The sequence below is a fragment of the Nuphar pumila genome, chromosome 15 (genome assembly GCF_984573655.1).
Source record: "Nuphar pumila chromosome 15, dmNupPumi1.hap1.1, whole genome shotgun sequence".
In the NCBI taxonomy this organism is placed as follows: domain Eukaryota; kingdom Viridiplantae; phylum Streptophyta; class Magnoliopsida; order Nymphaeales; family Nymphaeaceae; genus Nuphar; species Nuphar pumila.
Genome location: NC_143263.1, coordinates 65,008,881 through 65,023,045, shown reverse-complemented (window position 1 = coordinate 65,023,045; position 14,165 = coordinate 65,008,881). Strand labels below are relative to the sequence as shown.

The window sequence follows — 14,165 nt, the reverse complement described above, 5'->3', positions numbered from 1 at the left end:
TAGTGCTAAACAAATTACAACATTTCCACAATATACCCCAAAAATGGGCATACGACATACTTATATATCTTGAGCTATGTCACATTGGTGCGGGTGCGGGTGCGGTGAGGATGCAGCACTTTAAAAAAACTTGGGTGTGGGGAGGGTGTATATATATATATATTAATAGTTTTAAGTTAACACCACGTATATGTGCATGCATTTATGTATTTATATATATATATATATATATATATATATATATATATATATATATATATATATATATATATATATATATATATAAAATATAGATAAAAATAAGATTTAGAATGGTTTGGAAATGATTAGGAGAAGGTATACGATAGAGTACCTGGGGACGTTCTAGGGGGGGACAATGATGAAAAAATGTGTTTCTCTCAAGTACATTAGTATACTTAAAGATATGTACGAAGCAATAGTAACCAATGTCCGCACTTGTGGAGGGGTGACAACCAATTTTCTTATAACGGTTGGGTTACGTCAAGGATCAGCTTTAAGCCCTTTACTATTTGCTATAGTGATGGATGAGCTTACGAGATCAATTCAAGAAAATGTGTCGTGGTGTATGTTGTTTGCTGATGATATTGTTTTGATTGATGAGTCTAGAGTTGGGATTAATGCTAACTTAGAATTATGGAGACAGACATTGGAAGCAAGAGGTTTTAAGCTGAGTAAGAGTAAGACAAAATATATGGAATGTCAGTTTAATAAATAATGAAGTAGGGATGTGAGTGTAGTGAAGCTTGGTGAGCAAGAAATACCGGTGGATGGTGGTTTCAAATATTTAGGATCTATCATTCAAAAGTATGGAGAAATTGATGGAGATGTAAATCATATGATAAAGGTTGGGTGGATGAAATAGAAAAGTGCAACTGGAGTGTTGTGCGATCGTAGAATGCCATTATGGTTGAAAACCAAGTTTTATAGGATGACTATTAGTCCTGCTTTACTACATGGTACAAAATGTTGTGCTGCCAAGAGACATCATATTCAAAAAAATGAGTGTAGCTGAGATACGTAAGCTTAGATGGATGTGTGGAAATACAATAAAAGATAAGATTAAGAACGAGGAGATACGTAAGAAGGTAGGTGTTGCATCCATTGAAAATAAAATGAGAGAGAATCGTTTACGGTGGTTTGGACATATTCGGCTAAGGCCTAGTCATGCTCCTGTTAGAAGCATGAAGAAATGGAAAAATATATTAGTTAAAAGAGATCTGGGTAGGCCTAGGAAGACTTGGATGGAGATGATAGGAAAGGATATGAATGCTTTGAACCTCACTGAGGACATGGCATTGGATAGAAATGATTGGAGGAAAAGGATTCATGTGGACGACTCTGAATAATTTTCTTTTTTGGTTCATATCACCGACCCCAATTGTTTTGGGATGAAGGCGTAGTTGTTGTTGTATAATATAAATAAAAATAGACTTGATTAGGGTTAACTGAATCTACTTTTGAATAGAAACGGACCTCGTTGTGGTTGACTTCACCTGATACAAAGGAACTTGTGTCCAAGTGTTGCACCCGCCTGGGTGCAGGTGCGGGTGAGGTGCCCTATTAGAAGAGTTTGTGTGACATAGATCTTGAGATACATAATTATGATAATTTTCATTGGTACATGGGCAGCCATCACACACTCGTATACATCAGTTGGCAGTGATTTCCTAATAAGTTTATTTTCCTCTCTTATCACTGCCAAAAAATTTGGGTATTGGGTGGAGTGAAGTTGATAGATCGTGATGAGTTATATCTTCTAACTGTTCTAAATGGTTTTAGAAAGCATGCTTACAGGTCCTTCCTTAATCCGAACTTATAGATGGATTCTTTATAGCATACATAGTGACAAACATGTATCAGATGACGTATTTTTCATGTTCAGATGTGCATTTCAAGCGACAAAGAAACAACCGTTAATATTACATTAAAATATTATTTCAGTTTTTTTGTGAAATTAATTCGATCCAAAGCATTTATTTTAGTAAATAAGCAATGATAAAACACATGCACCGGTTCAGTTTAAGGAAAAAACACCAAATTACTTATTTGGGTGGAATGCCAAAATGGAAAACGTAACGCACAAAATCCCTCAAATGAGCGGCAGAGAAAGATAAAACAAAATTGGGTATCGTATATATATATATATATATATATATATATATAGAGAGAGAGAGAGAGAGAAAACTAAAGATATTAGAACCTCATTTCTCGTTCTGCCCAGTTAGGCCCCATAGTCTAAAGTGTTTTATGATACATCTGAACTGTTGGATGTGTTTAGCATGCTAGATTTAGTGGGAATTGACTCTTGGATCATGTTTTTTTGAAGAAAAATGTATTTTTATGAGCCTAAAAAATTGATGCCTTCTTGGCCATTGATTTTGGATCACCCAAAAACTTGTATACAGGTCAGATTCCTGTGATCTAAAAGCCTGTTTCCACTAAACAAAACCTATACCGAAAACTACAATTTTTAAAGGAGCCTAACCGGACAGAACGAGAAAATGGGGCAGTGCACTCTATCATAAAACACTTCTAACTAAATCAATGGCTATGAAGGCATCAATTTTTTTAGGCTCATAAAAATACATCTTTTAGTAAAAAAACATGATCCAAGAGAAGATGCACACTAAATCGAGCATGTTAAACACATCCAATGGTTCAGATTTATCATAAAACACTTTGAACTATGGAGCCTAATGAGGCATAACAAAAAAAATGGCCTAAATGTTCAGTCTCTCTCTCTCTCTCTCTCTCTCTCTCTCTCTCTCTCTCTCTCTCTCTCTATATATATATATATATATATATATTCGCGGACTAGGGAAGAAGGAGAAGAATTTACCACCAAGAGGGAAGGATCCTAGGAGTCCCCCTGCGATTCGGTGACCGCCCTCATCTTTGCCCAACAGCGAGTACGCCGACCGAGGGGGGGAGGGAGCCCCGTTTGTCTGAAATGAAGCTTCTCGCTGGTGATTCTCCATTGAGGGAGGAATTGGCCACCCGCGTGATACTTCAAGAAGACCTCCAAAGGCGAAGCCCCGGACGTGCCGACTGCATCTCTGTTCTCTACCTCCAACGAAATGCCCTAATTTCTCTCTGCTTTGTTCATCTTCTTCTGGGAGTCAATTCTGGGAATCAAATGGTTGAAAGAAAGAGGTTGAAGGAGTTGATGAGCAGAGAAGCTAGGACAGAGCGAATGAACGATATTGGCCATTAGGCGTGGTGTCAATGGGTCGGATCCAAACCATGATCCAAACCGAACCCAACTATATTATCCGACCCAGTCACATGTGTCCGAACTCCAAACGCGTGCAGGATTCCATACAAACATGGTCAGGTCTGCACTGTCAGTACTTGGACTAGGGCTGGTAAACGAGTGGAGCGAATACAACAGGGCATGTTTGGGTTTAGCTCATTTACTGGCATATTGAGCTAGTGGCTCGGCTTATGTTCGTGTTTAGCCGAGCCGAGCTCAAGCTTGGCTCATCTCATTCGGCTAGTCCCGGAATGACAAGAACCAAACACTAGCCAGCTCGTGTAAAAACATTTCTTGTTAGTTATACATATTATATATATTTTTATATATTATACTTGAAAAGGTTCTTTCTAATTCTAAAAGAATGAGGGACAAGGGGATTGATCGAGAATGATTTCTTCTTTTTATAAGATCGTGATTTGAACTGCATGTGTTTGGTTAAAAGAATAATCTTCTCCCTTGATCATAGTCAGAAAGGGAAAGTGTTCGATTGAAAGATGAAAAAAGGTGTGAATTGGTCCTTGTTACTCTTCGAGACCAAGTGGATGAAGGGAGGAGATTCTCAAACGAGGAAAAGAATCCAATTCCATTGAAATAATTGAATGAGGAGTGGTATGAGAAAATGTCATTAATGGTTGAAGTGTGAACATAAACTAAGAGATGCATAGCTTCAAAATGTCTCATGCATACCTGGATAATTTGAAAAATAACTCAACATACAATTCAAGAAACTGAATTATGAGCATTATGCTGAATTGATTCCCATGTCATGTAAATAGGAGCACAAACCAGGACTCATATAATACCCAAAAGCAAAATGAAGTGCATAGAGCACACAATCAATTTCTATATTTGTGTAAATCTTAAAAAACAAAAACAGAAGAATTCACAAAGCATCTACAAAAAAAATAATGGAACATAGTGCTGAACAAATTACAACATTTCCACAATATACCCAAAAAATGGGCATACGACATACTTATATATCTTGAGCTATGTCACATAGCGGGTGCGGATGCGGCGAGGATGCAACACTTTAAAAAAAACTTGGGTGTGGGGAGGGTATATATATTTAACGGTTTTAAGGTAAAACCACATGTATGTGCATGCATTTATATATATATATATATATATATATATATATATATATATATATATATATATATATATATAAATAGACTTGATTAGGGTTAACTGAATATACTTTTGAATAAAAATGAACCTCATTGTGGTTGACTTCACCTAACACAAAGGAAGTTGTGTCCAAGTGCGGCACCCGCCTGGGTGTAGGTGCGTTGCCCTATTGAAAGAGTCCGTGTGACATAGATCTTGAGATACATAATTATGATAATTTTCATCGGTACATGTACAACCATCTAGCAAATAATAAAACCCAAACACTGAAAAGAATAGAAAAATGATGGAAAATAATATGGAAAATTGAAGAAAAAGAAGGAAGAGGAGAAGAAGAAGAAAGCTACAAGAAGAGAAAAAGATGAAGATGAAGAAGAAGACGAAAAAGGGTATGGAATGGGTGGCATGAAACCCTAGGAAAAAGATGTATTTTTAGGTCTGGACGTCCCTTTAAAAAAAAAAATATTACTAATTCAAAAAACAAGGCTAAATATAAAACTATTTCTAAAAACTATCTTGAATGTTCTAAAATTGCTAAAACCACCCTATGTGCCACTTCAAGGACGTTTTTTTCGAAAATTTTCTTTTTTAATATATGAACCTTGGTTCAACTGAAGTGTGAATCAGATCTAAGGTCCATTAGGTACAGTTTTGGATTGGGTCTGGATCGAATTCACATCAGTGCATATATGATTCTTCTAAAAGGCTCTAATTTCATCGTTTTAACTCAGTTTTTGATGAAATTCAAACCGAAGTTTTTTCGTACCTAAAACATCATAAACACATATACTTAAGCTATACAAACATATATAAATGCATCGATTTATGATAAAATGATATGCATTTCATGCATTATCAAATAACTCAGCCATGACTATTCGATTTGCCATTATCTTAATTATAAACAAATATTAAGATTAATAAAACTATTTAAACTAATATTTGTAAATGTAACTAGTTTTAATTCTTCTAAACTAGTTTAGCATGCAACAAGATACTTAAATATGCAAGAAATACACAAAAGTACTAATTTTTTAAGCACTATTGTCAAAATAAGTACTAAGTGGTTTTTAGGAATTTAGGATCACCTTTATGCAATTTTAGAAAAAAAAAAGAGGTTTTGTGTAGACAAAAATCACAGAAGCTTTTTTCTGCAACTTTCTAAGTTAAACAAAAAGTTTTGACCCTCTTTCGATAATATAAAAAAAAATTAGAGGCCTTGTTCTGCAAAAATTTAATAAAAAACACTTTCTAAAATTTGCTGAGTTTATCAGAAAAGGAAAACCATTTTTCTGTAATTTTAGAAAAGTTAGAGTGCTAATTTGTAAACCAAGACCTTAAAATATGAATCTAAAAATTTTAGAGTTGAACAGAAAAGCTAAAATGCCTTTTTATAATTTCAGAAAAGATTATAAGTTTATTTCTGAAAAATCCACAAGAAACGATCCTGTCAAAGAATTTTCCAACAGACAAGTCTATTTTTGAAAATTCTAGAAATGGAGCCACTTTTATAGAAATAATAGTAGGGTCTTTTAGCCGAATTTCTAAAATTACGTTGGACTTAAAAAAAAAACTTTAGATTATAATAAAATGAGAAATCAAAGATGGGTCTCAACCCTTCCTCAAAAAACCGAAATCCCATTTTTTTTTTCTTTTTCTCTACGATTCGACCCCTTCAGCCTTTTTGGTGACGGAGTTTCTTCGCTGGTGGCCGATGGTTTGAGTCTTTCACAAGACCCGAAACTATTATTGCATTTTTTGACATAGTGTGGTGGCAGCGTTGTACCACAGAGACGGAGAAGGAGGAGGAGCCCACCACCAACATCAGTTTCGGCAGGTGTACAAAGGTAATTCATAAGTTTTTTTTCTTTTGTTTCAACGACCCAGTCCCCCTGCCCCTCTGGCGCTGCAGTCAATCTCCGGTGGGAGAGCTTTGAGCGGATGCTCCTCCGACTCAGCCAAAAATGAAGAAAAAAAGAAAATTGAAGAGGGCGTTGATCGAGTTTCGCCTTCTCAATGCGTTTTTAGGGATTTCTCCTCTAAACAGTGAAACCCAACAAGGGAACGCTGGTAGAGGTCTCCCCAAACAGCCAGCAATGTGGTCCAACCACTACAAGCGTCGGACGATGCTTTAGAGAGTGTTTTTCTGGGATGATTTTATCTTTCACAAAACATTGAGATTTTTCAACATGAAGAAAGGAAAAGACGATGGTTTAAGCAGGACTGTCATCGTCTGTTGCCGCTGGACAACTCTTGTCCCTTAAAAAATATTAAGAACCTCTATTTTTTTTTGTTGTGTGCAGGGACCACCAGAAAAACTATGGCCTATCTACCTTCCGCTTACCTTTTCCAGGTGATTTACACTGTACGAGGGTCTGCATGCCGGTGATGATTCGGTAGAATCCGATGACTAATCACCAGCGTCCGGCATTGCACTTTCTGGCATCTCTTGGTCAAATGATGGCTTTCGTCGAGGGGTTCAACCACCCCTGACATGCCGATCTCCCGACGCAGTCCCTCTATTTCTCTTTCTCTTTCTGGTGACAATCACCTTAGGGTGTTGTTCACCGAAATAGAAATAGGGTATAGTTTATTTTCTAAAAAACAATATATATCTTACTGACCTTTCTTCGCTAAATTCCTCTTTTGTTTATTTTGCTTTTGGATTTGATTTTTTTTGGTGATGAACGAGACTCGGGCTGGGTGCTCGGGTCACTGACATGAACGGATTTCAAGTGGCTCTGATACCAATGTAGAAAATTGTAAATGCCTTAACGTAGAATTTCAGTGGGCTGAAGCATACGATGTTACTCTTGAAATCGCCAGGAAGATCCTCACTATTCAACACTCTCAGATTGCAGTAATTCTCCTTTACTTAGAGAACTGAACACTTGATTTTCTGTATGTTGTTCCTATATAATACACTGCACTTATAAGATGTTCAAGCTTGGGACACATCCCGGGGAGAAATTCCTTCAACCCCACGAGACACCTCTTGGTGTTTCATACTTAGAGATGTATTTTAAGCATATTTTATTATCTAATTATTTTATATGTAATCTATTTATAATTTAATTGTTACATATATTAACGATTGTGATTGTTGGAATGGCCTCCCAACAGTCATCTTATGGCCACATGACCTTCCAGCCAAGACCCCTCCCCCACTACGCCACCCCCCTTGGACAAATATAAACCCTTAGTTTTAATTGTTTTTTCATATGCACTGTACATATATATTTTGCTGGAATAAAGGTAGTAAATAACTTGGTGGAATTCATGTGAAGTGCATATAAATATATATGAGAGAAAGAGGATCGGGGAGGAGATTGTCAAGACGGTTATTTGTAGCAGAAAAGAAAAAACAAATGTATCCAACTATGACACATAGTTTCAAGTGGAGTCTTGTTTTTTTCTCGACAGAGAAAGTTGGGGTTAGGCAGTCCCCTACCAGTTATACAACCATACCATTGAGATTTGAACTTGCAATGTCCCAAGACAAGGTGATGTGTACTAACTGCTCCTGCAAGACAAGCTCGGTTTTTATGCGGGTGATAGTTTATTTTTCTTTCAGGATTATACTGTCTATTGAGTATTTTAAGAAGACACTGAGCAGATTTTTGTGCTACCAAAGTTCCAGAATTTCTTATAATATCAAATTATTTGCAGCTAATGAAAATCCCTAAATCCAGGAAAAGCTGAATTGGCACTCTGATTGGGAGGTGGTCGTCGAAGACAACTTAGAGGAACCAGAGATGGTTAGCTTCCTATGTGGCAAAGAGCAATTGCTAGAATCACAATAACAGGAACGTAACCCACGTAAGCCAAACTCTCTCTTTTTCATCTATGTCAAAGGGTTAAGTATTGTTTCAATAAAAAAATATTTTATAATATTAAAAATAAAAAAACTAGTTTTTTTATTAATTAAAAAATAAAAAATTTGTAACGTCATGTAGTCTTTTTGAAAATAATTTAGAACTTTTGAATCGAACCCGAATCATGCATCCTCGTGTCTACCTGTCTTTGTCTTTGTGACATAGCTTTTTGTTTGTTTCTATTTCCTTCTTCAAGAGGAGATATTTTGCAAATTCAAAACAAAAGGAATCCGATGGATTCAAAAAACTTCAAGCTAAAAGTAGATAATGCTGAAAAGTCCTTTATTACCAATGTCATGTATGTACTTCAGCATTTAAATGGAATAGCTATCAAATTATGTCAATACTTTTTTTTTTTTAAGGCAAGCTGGGGTTAGGCTGACCCCTACCAGTTATATGACCTATTGGGTTTTGAAATTACAACTTCCAAACACAAGGTGACGTGCACTAGCTGCTCCTACCAGACAAGTGGAACCCCTGCTAGTAAAATTATGTCAATGACAGTAAATTCATAAATTATCGATATACTGCCTTATTGGCCCTTTGGTTTTCAAGTACTCTGGCCTTGCAGTGTTTGTTGCCCAAAATGGCTTCACTGACTTGAGGAGATATGTGATGAAATTGCTTGATGAATCCCCACTTTGCAACTCGGAAATGTTGCAATGCCTGACATAAAGGCTCTTCTTGTATACCCTTAATGTCAATGGCATCCTGCAACCCAAATAGTTACTCTATTTTCATTACCAAGTGTAATTTTCTTAGACATGGCTGAAGTGGCATCATTTCACGATTACAAAAGCCAGACATCTGTGATGCGTTCAGAATATAATTCAATTAATAGCCTCTATCTGTGTACCTGAACAGATACAGCCATCGATGTTGGGTATGGGTATAAATGCTGAACACATTGGGCCTGGCACATATATATATATATATATATATATATATATATATATATATATATATATATATATATATATATATATATATATATATATATATATATATATATAGCATTGCTGGACTGAAAAGTGATGGAAACCAGTTATTTTTAAAATCCTTGGAATTTATATGGACCTTTTTTTGAAAAATAAAACTCTTAAGTTCTTTTGGTGCTAGAGGGTAATCATTGTTCATGGTATAATTGAAACTTTGAGAAAGAATAAAAATGTCATCTACAAAGTATTGGGCACTTTCTTAACATCCATAAACTACACATGGAGCATCTGACACTATACATATCCAGTCCGGCATGTAACAGTCCAACAGTGTTGGATACTTTGAACACTGAAACAACCATTCCATCATAATGAGTGTCAATGTTGATGTTGGACACATCAATATGCTGGACCTTTTAAGAGTGTCCAGGTATTGAGATACCAATCATATTTGAAACTTTTTACCATCTCACAGATTCTCTTATTTCAATTTTAGCATTTCATATGTAACTTGCTTTTATTATGGCTTTCTGGATATACACTAAATCAGAATCCAATAGTTCCAGGTATCCTTCCTCTGACTGATACAAAAAAGCCTGCAACCGGGATCCATGATCAAGTTTTTACTTGGATCATGGCCTTCCTCATGATGCTTTTTTCTCTGATCTGTGTTGTCGCCTACCAAGTGACCAAGAAGCTCCCAAACAGAAGAATGGAACAGGATGACCATGACATTTTTTTCCCGCTCGACCCGTTGCCAAAAGAGGAATTCCACCCCCTTCACCATCTCCAGGATTCACAGAGAATGACCTCATGGCCTCTGTATTGAAGCGGCTAGGAGAGCTTGAGGAAAAGGTTGATGCATTGCAAGCAAAGCCTTCTGAAATGCCACCCAAAAAAGAGGAGTTGCTGAATGCTGCGGTCTGCCGTGTGGAAGCATTGGAGGCAGAGCTGATTGCCACAAAAAAGGTACTAATAACATAGATACAAAGTAATATTTTCCAATTGTTAGATCTCAAAACATGAATTTCTTTCAAAGGCTATTGCAAACCAGTATATGGAGATATCCCTTCTGATTGCTAATGCTAAATAGAGATGGATGGGACAAAACATAATTGAACCAAACTAGTCACAAGATTCTGAATTTATTTGTTATTTCGTGATCAGGCTTTGTATGAAGCTCTGATAAAGCAAGAGGAGCTGCTTGCTTACATAGACGGTCAAACAGAGGCTAAATTGCGGGTAGATCTTTTCTCCTCACTCATTCCAAGTTTTTGTTGTCGTGATGCTGATTTTGAGGGCAGGGACTTGGGCCAGAACCTAATTGAGTCACTGACGAGCTCGGGTTCTTGGCCCACCTATTCTTTTGCAGTCAAGCTGTATTTGACAAGTTTCTGGTTTCTTTGTCCTTGATTTGCAAACTTACAAAATATTTCCTATTTTTGTCCTTGCTGAAAAAGTCGTTCTGTTGGTACAATCCTATCGAAGAGGCTCTCCATTTTAAGTCTGGAATTTTACAATAAACTGATTTGTGAAGTGCTTGTCATTTACATGACAATTCTGAGTTGTTTAGCCTTATTTTAATAATACACAATCGAACATTTTCTCAAGTGGGCATGTGTTATTGTCTATTCTAATAGATGTTCAGATGATAGCGGTAATTATCCATATATTTTTTCCCTCAAGTGCTCATGTGTTATTGTCTATTCTAATAGATGTTCAGATGATATCGGACCAGGGACAGTGATTGTTACAATCTCCATTGTGCATGTTTCAATGATGGATGACACTAGACATGGAAAGTGTCCATCCCTGAAATTGAAATAGTTTGTGTAAACAACCCATTCTTCTGTAGATTTGATCAGTCAGTCTATTGTTTTAGTGTCCTTTACAAGGGTAACCCTTTTTGTTCCTGTTGTACATGTTCCAAAAGGATTCCTCTTCTTCAGTGAAACTGCTGCGTGGTGGCGGCGTTGAGATAGCCATCTTGGGAGTTAGGATTCATTCAAAGATTGGATGGCACACCAATATCATTTCATGAACGCTGTTCTCCTTGTGTGGACTTTTTTTTCCTAGTAATCAATGTGAGACGCATAGTAACCTAAAAACTAAGCGAATTTGCAATGCTGCCAATTTAGAAAAAAAATGTTCAAGGAATTAACGCAAGGATGGAGCACTTGGAAACTTATTTGTTATATTGGAAACAGATATTTGTTCTTATTTTCAAGTTCAATACCCCTGTTTGCAAAGTCATTTTACCTTGTCTAGATTGCATTTGCAAAAAGAGGAGCATCTTCTATATTCATGTATACCCAAACCTGGACGAGTGGGGGCACCCGTGTGCCTATCCAACATGCTGTGGCTGTGAAAAACATCAACAGTTCGTATTAGATCGTGTTTGGGTTGGTTAAAAGTGAGTTCCAGCATTTCGATTAGAGTCCAAAACAGGCAATTCTAAGTTTAAACATGCTGACTTTGTTCCACCCTTTGTGCCAATCGGTGGAACTTAAACGTCTGTTGTGATTCCACTGAGATTGAAAACTGAATTCTGCTATTGACATGCTTCAGCGGAAAATTGTTCCCTCTGAATCCAACCAAAGGGTTAGCTCTATGTATGCTGTCCATTACCCAACTCTAATGTCAGCATGATGAGCATTTTTCAGTTTAATCATCCTTTTCTTAGAGCTCATGGGAGGAGAGGCAACAACTATGTTTGGCTGTTTCCCACAGCCACAGCATAATGTAAAAGCATTACATTGGATGGTTGTATGTCTTTAACATGGGATCGAGATTCCCCCGTCACATTTTAGCCCAAATTTTCATAAACAATTTGCACAGCCGCAGGGACCTCTCATAAATTACTCTCTATTTTGACAATGTCAGTATTTTGATCCAGTTTAAAGAAATATCATCCGAATATTAACCTGATGCTTGCAATATGTCACTAGATCTGATTGTGACAGAATTGTTATAAACTTTTTTGGGCAAAGCTCTATGCATTTAAAGTAATAAAAAATAAATATAATTACCATCAATGATACAATGGCACAAGAAAAAAGTAATCAAAATTTTCACTCTGAATTTCTTGAAGCATAACAAGACAGTGAGATTCGTGAAATACTATTGGACTCTATGAAGGAGCCATGCATCGTAGGGCGTCAAAGCTGTTATGTGGATTTCCTGATTTCCTTTGTACCATTTTTTTTGGGGGGGATAGTCGGATTAGGCAGACCCCAATAAGGTACACGATTTAGAAGCAGTTCAAATCAAAGTGAGGGAAGGAAACTAAGGGTGAGTTTATCCTTCATGCGCGATTACTTTCCAGTGCACCCATCAAAGCTAAGCATTTAGGATCCATTTATAAGAGAATCCCTCAAAAGACTCAAAAGAGGGGTGAGAGCGTCGCTGCCTAGCCTTGGATCTTGGTGCAGGTCCTCAATAGCTTGAGCATGAAATGAATAACATCCTGTCTTGATTATTCCACTCTTTTGATTGAATATATAAGTCACCATGTTTCAACACCACAAGGAAGTAGTTTTTCGCAACTCTACACTGACGCATCTCCGGCATGCTCTCTCTCTCTCTCTCTCTCTCTCTCTCTCTCTCTCTGTGGCAAGATGATCGATCCTTGCTCTTGTGTGTGTGTGGATGAGATAGATAATATTTGGTCAACGCCAACTTGATCATCCAACCCAGCTGGAAATAATAAGGACAAGCCATAATGATCCAACCCGACCACTTGATGCATTCAGCTTGGTCTGCACCTTGGATCGCCGACATAAAAACATGGAAAAAACCGTGAAAATTCTTACCATTGAGAATTTCTGTTTTTTTTCAGCCAAAGAAAAACTCGTTTAAGCATTGTTATGACATGATTTGAAACTAGCTTCCTACTAAACAACTATATATGTAGATAATATCCGTAGCGTTTGATCTACTAAAAATAAAAAGAATGCTGAAAATGGCATTTTCAGCTCATTATAACATAATGGCAACTTGACCAACATGCGTGTGCGAGTCTCTCTCTCTCTCTCTCTCTCTCTCTCTCTCTCTCTCTCTCTCTATCTATCTATATATATATATATATATATATATATATATATATATATAAACTGCTCAATAGTCTGTGCCTTCAATAGCACGAAATAAGTTTTTGATTATGTGATTGTGACATTTAAGCAGACTTTTTAAGGGCTTCAAAAATCAACAGCTCATAATGAACTAAAATTTTACGACTAAACAAATATTTTTAGATCAAAATAACTTGATCTTTTACAAACAAACCATGTTGAACACATCCATACGGTCAGATTAAGTTAATAAAGCTTGAAACTGCCATTTCCGTTCAATAGTTTAATGCCTTCAATAGCAGCAAAATACTAGCCGCATATAAACCAGAATCTGTTTACCACGACAAGCCTAGAGGACTCTATATCACGTGAGAATACCTCTAATTGAAGGCAGTATTATACCTACTCCTACCTCCCACCTAATAGAAGCTTTAGATTTTCAATTTTTTTTATTTTTTATTTTGTTGATCAGACCCTATAGATATAATCTATAATGATTATTTAGTAGAAAACAAGTTTTGGATCATGTGATTATAGCATACATGTATAATTTTGAAGACCTTTAAAATACAAGGGCTTACAATGTATCAAAATTTCATAACTTAAAAAACCTTATTTTTATCTAAAAAAACATGATTCAAAGGATAATTCCTATCAAATAAACTGTTGAGTATATCCATAAGTTTTAATTGAGAAGATACAACCTACAACCATAATTTCTAGTATGTGAGAGTAGGTACTCCAGGAGCACTGTAACATTACTCATATATATATATATATAGGAGAATGAAAACCTACCAAATAAGAAACATTTTATCGGATTTCTGTTTTTTTTTTCGAAATTTTGACCTTACTGTTCAACATAATTGATTTA

The 14,165-nt window shown here is 36.3% G+C and overlaps 1 protein-coding gene across 2 annotated transcripts; it reads left to right on the top strand.

Moving 5' to 3' along the window:
• Positions 1-6,173: 6,173 nt before the first annotated feature.
• Positions 6,174-10,708, top strand: LOC149815478 (phosphatidylinositol/phosphatidylcholine transfer protein SFH6-like). Of its 2 annotated transcripts, none has more exons than XM_089990159.1 (5): positions 6,174-6,255; positions 6,712-7,268; positions 8,101-8,227; positions 9,788-10,190; positions 10,389-10,708. In XM_089990159.1, the coding sequence occupies exons 4-5, from the start codon at positions 10,035-10,037 to the stop codon at positions 10,632-10,634; spliced, it is 402 nt and encodes a 133-aa protein (XP_089846285.1). In that variant the 5' UTR covers positions 6,174-6,255; positions 6,712-7,268; positions 8,101-8,227; positions 9,788-10,034; the 3' UTR covers positions 10,635-10,708. The 2 variants fall into 2 exon arrangements, with proteins under 2 accessions (XP_089846285.1, XP_089846286.1); XM_089990160.1 differs by having other exon boundaries at positions 9,782-10,190.
• The last annotated feature ends 3,457 nt before the right edge of the window (positions 10,709-14,165 follow it).

Coding starts and splice junctions, on each gene's coding strand:
- LOC149815478 (XM_089990159.1), top strand. CDS start 10,035: ATGGCCTCTGTATTGAAGCGGCTAGGAGAGCTTGAGGAAAAGGTTGAT. Junction 10,191..10,388: donor AGCTGATTGCCACAAAAAAG/GTACTAATAACA, acceptor TTTCGTGATCAG/GCTTTGTATGAAGCTCTGAT.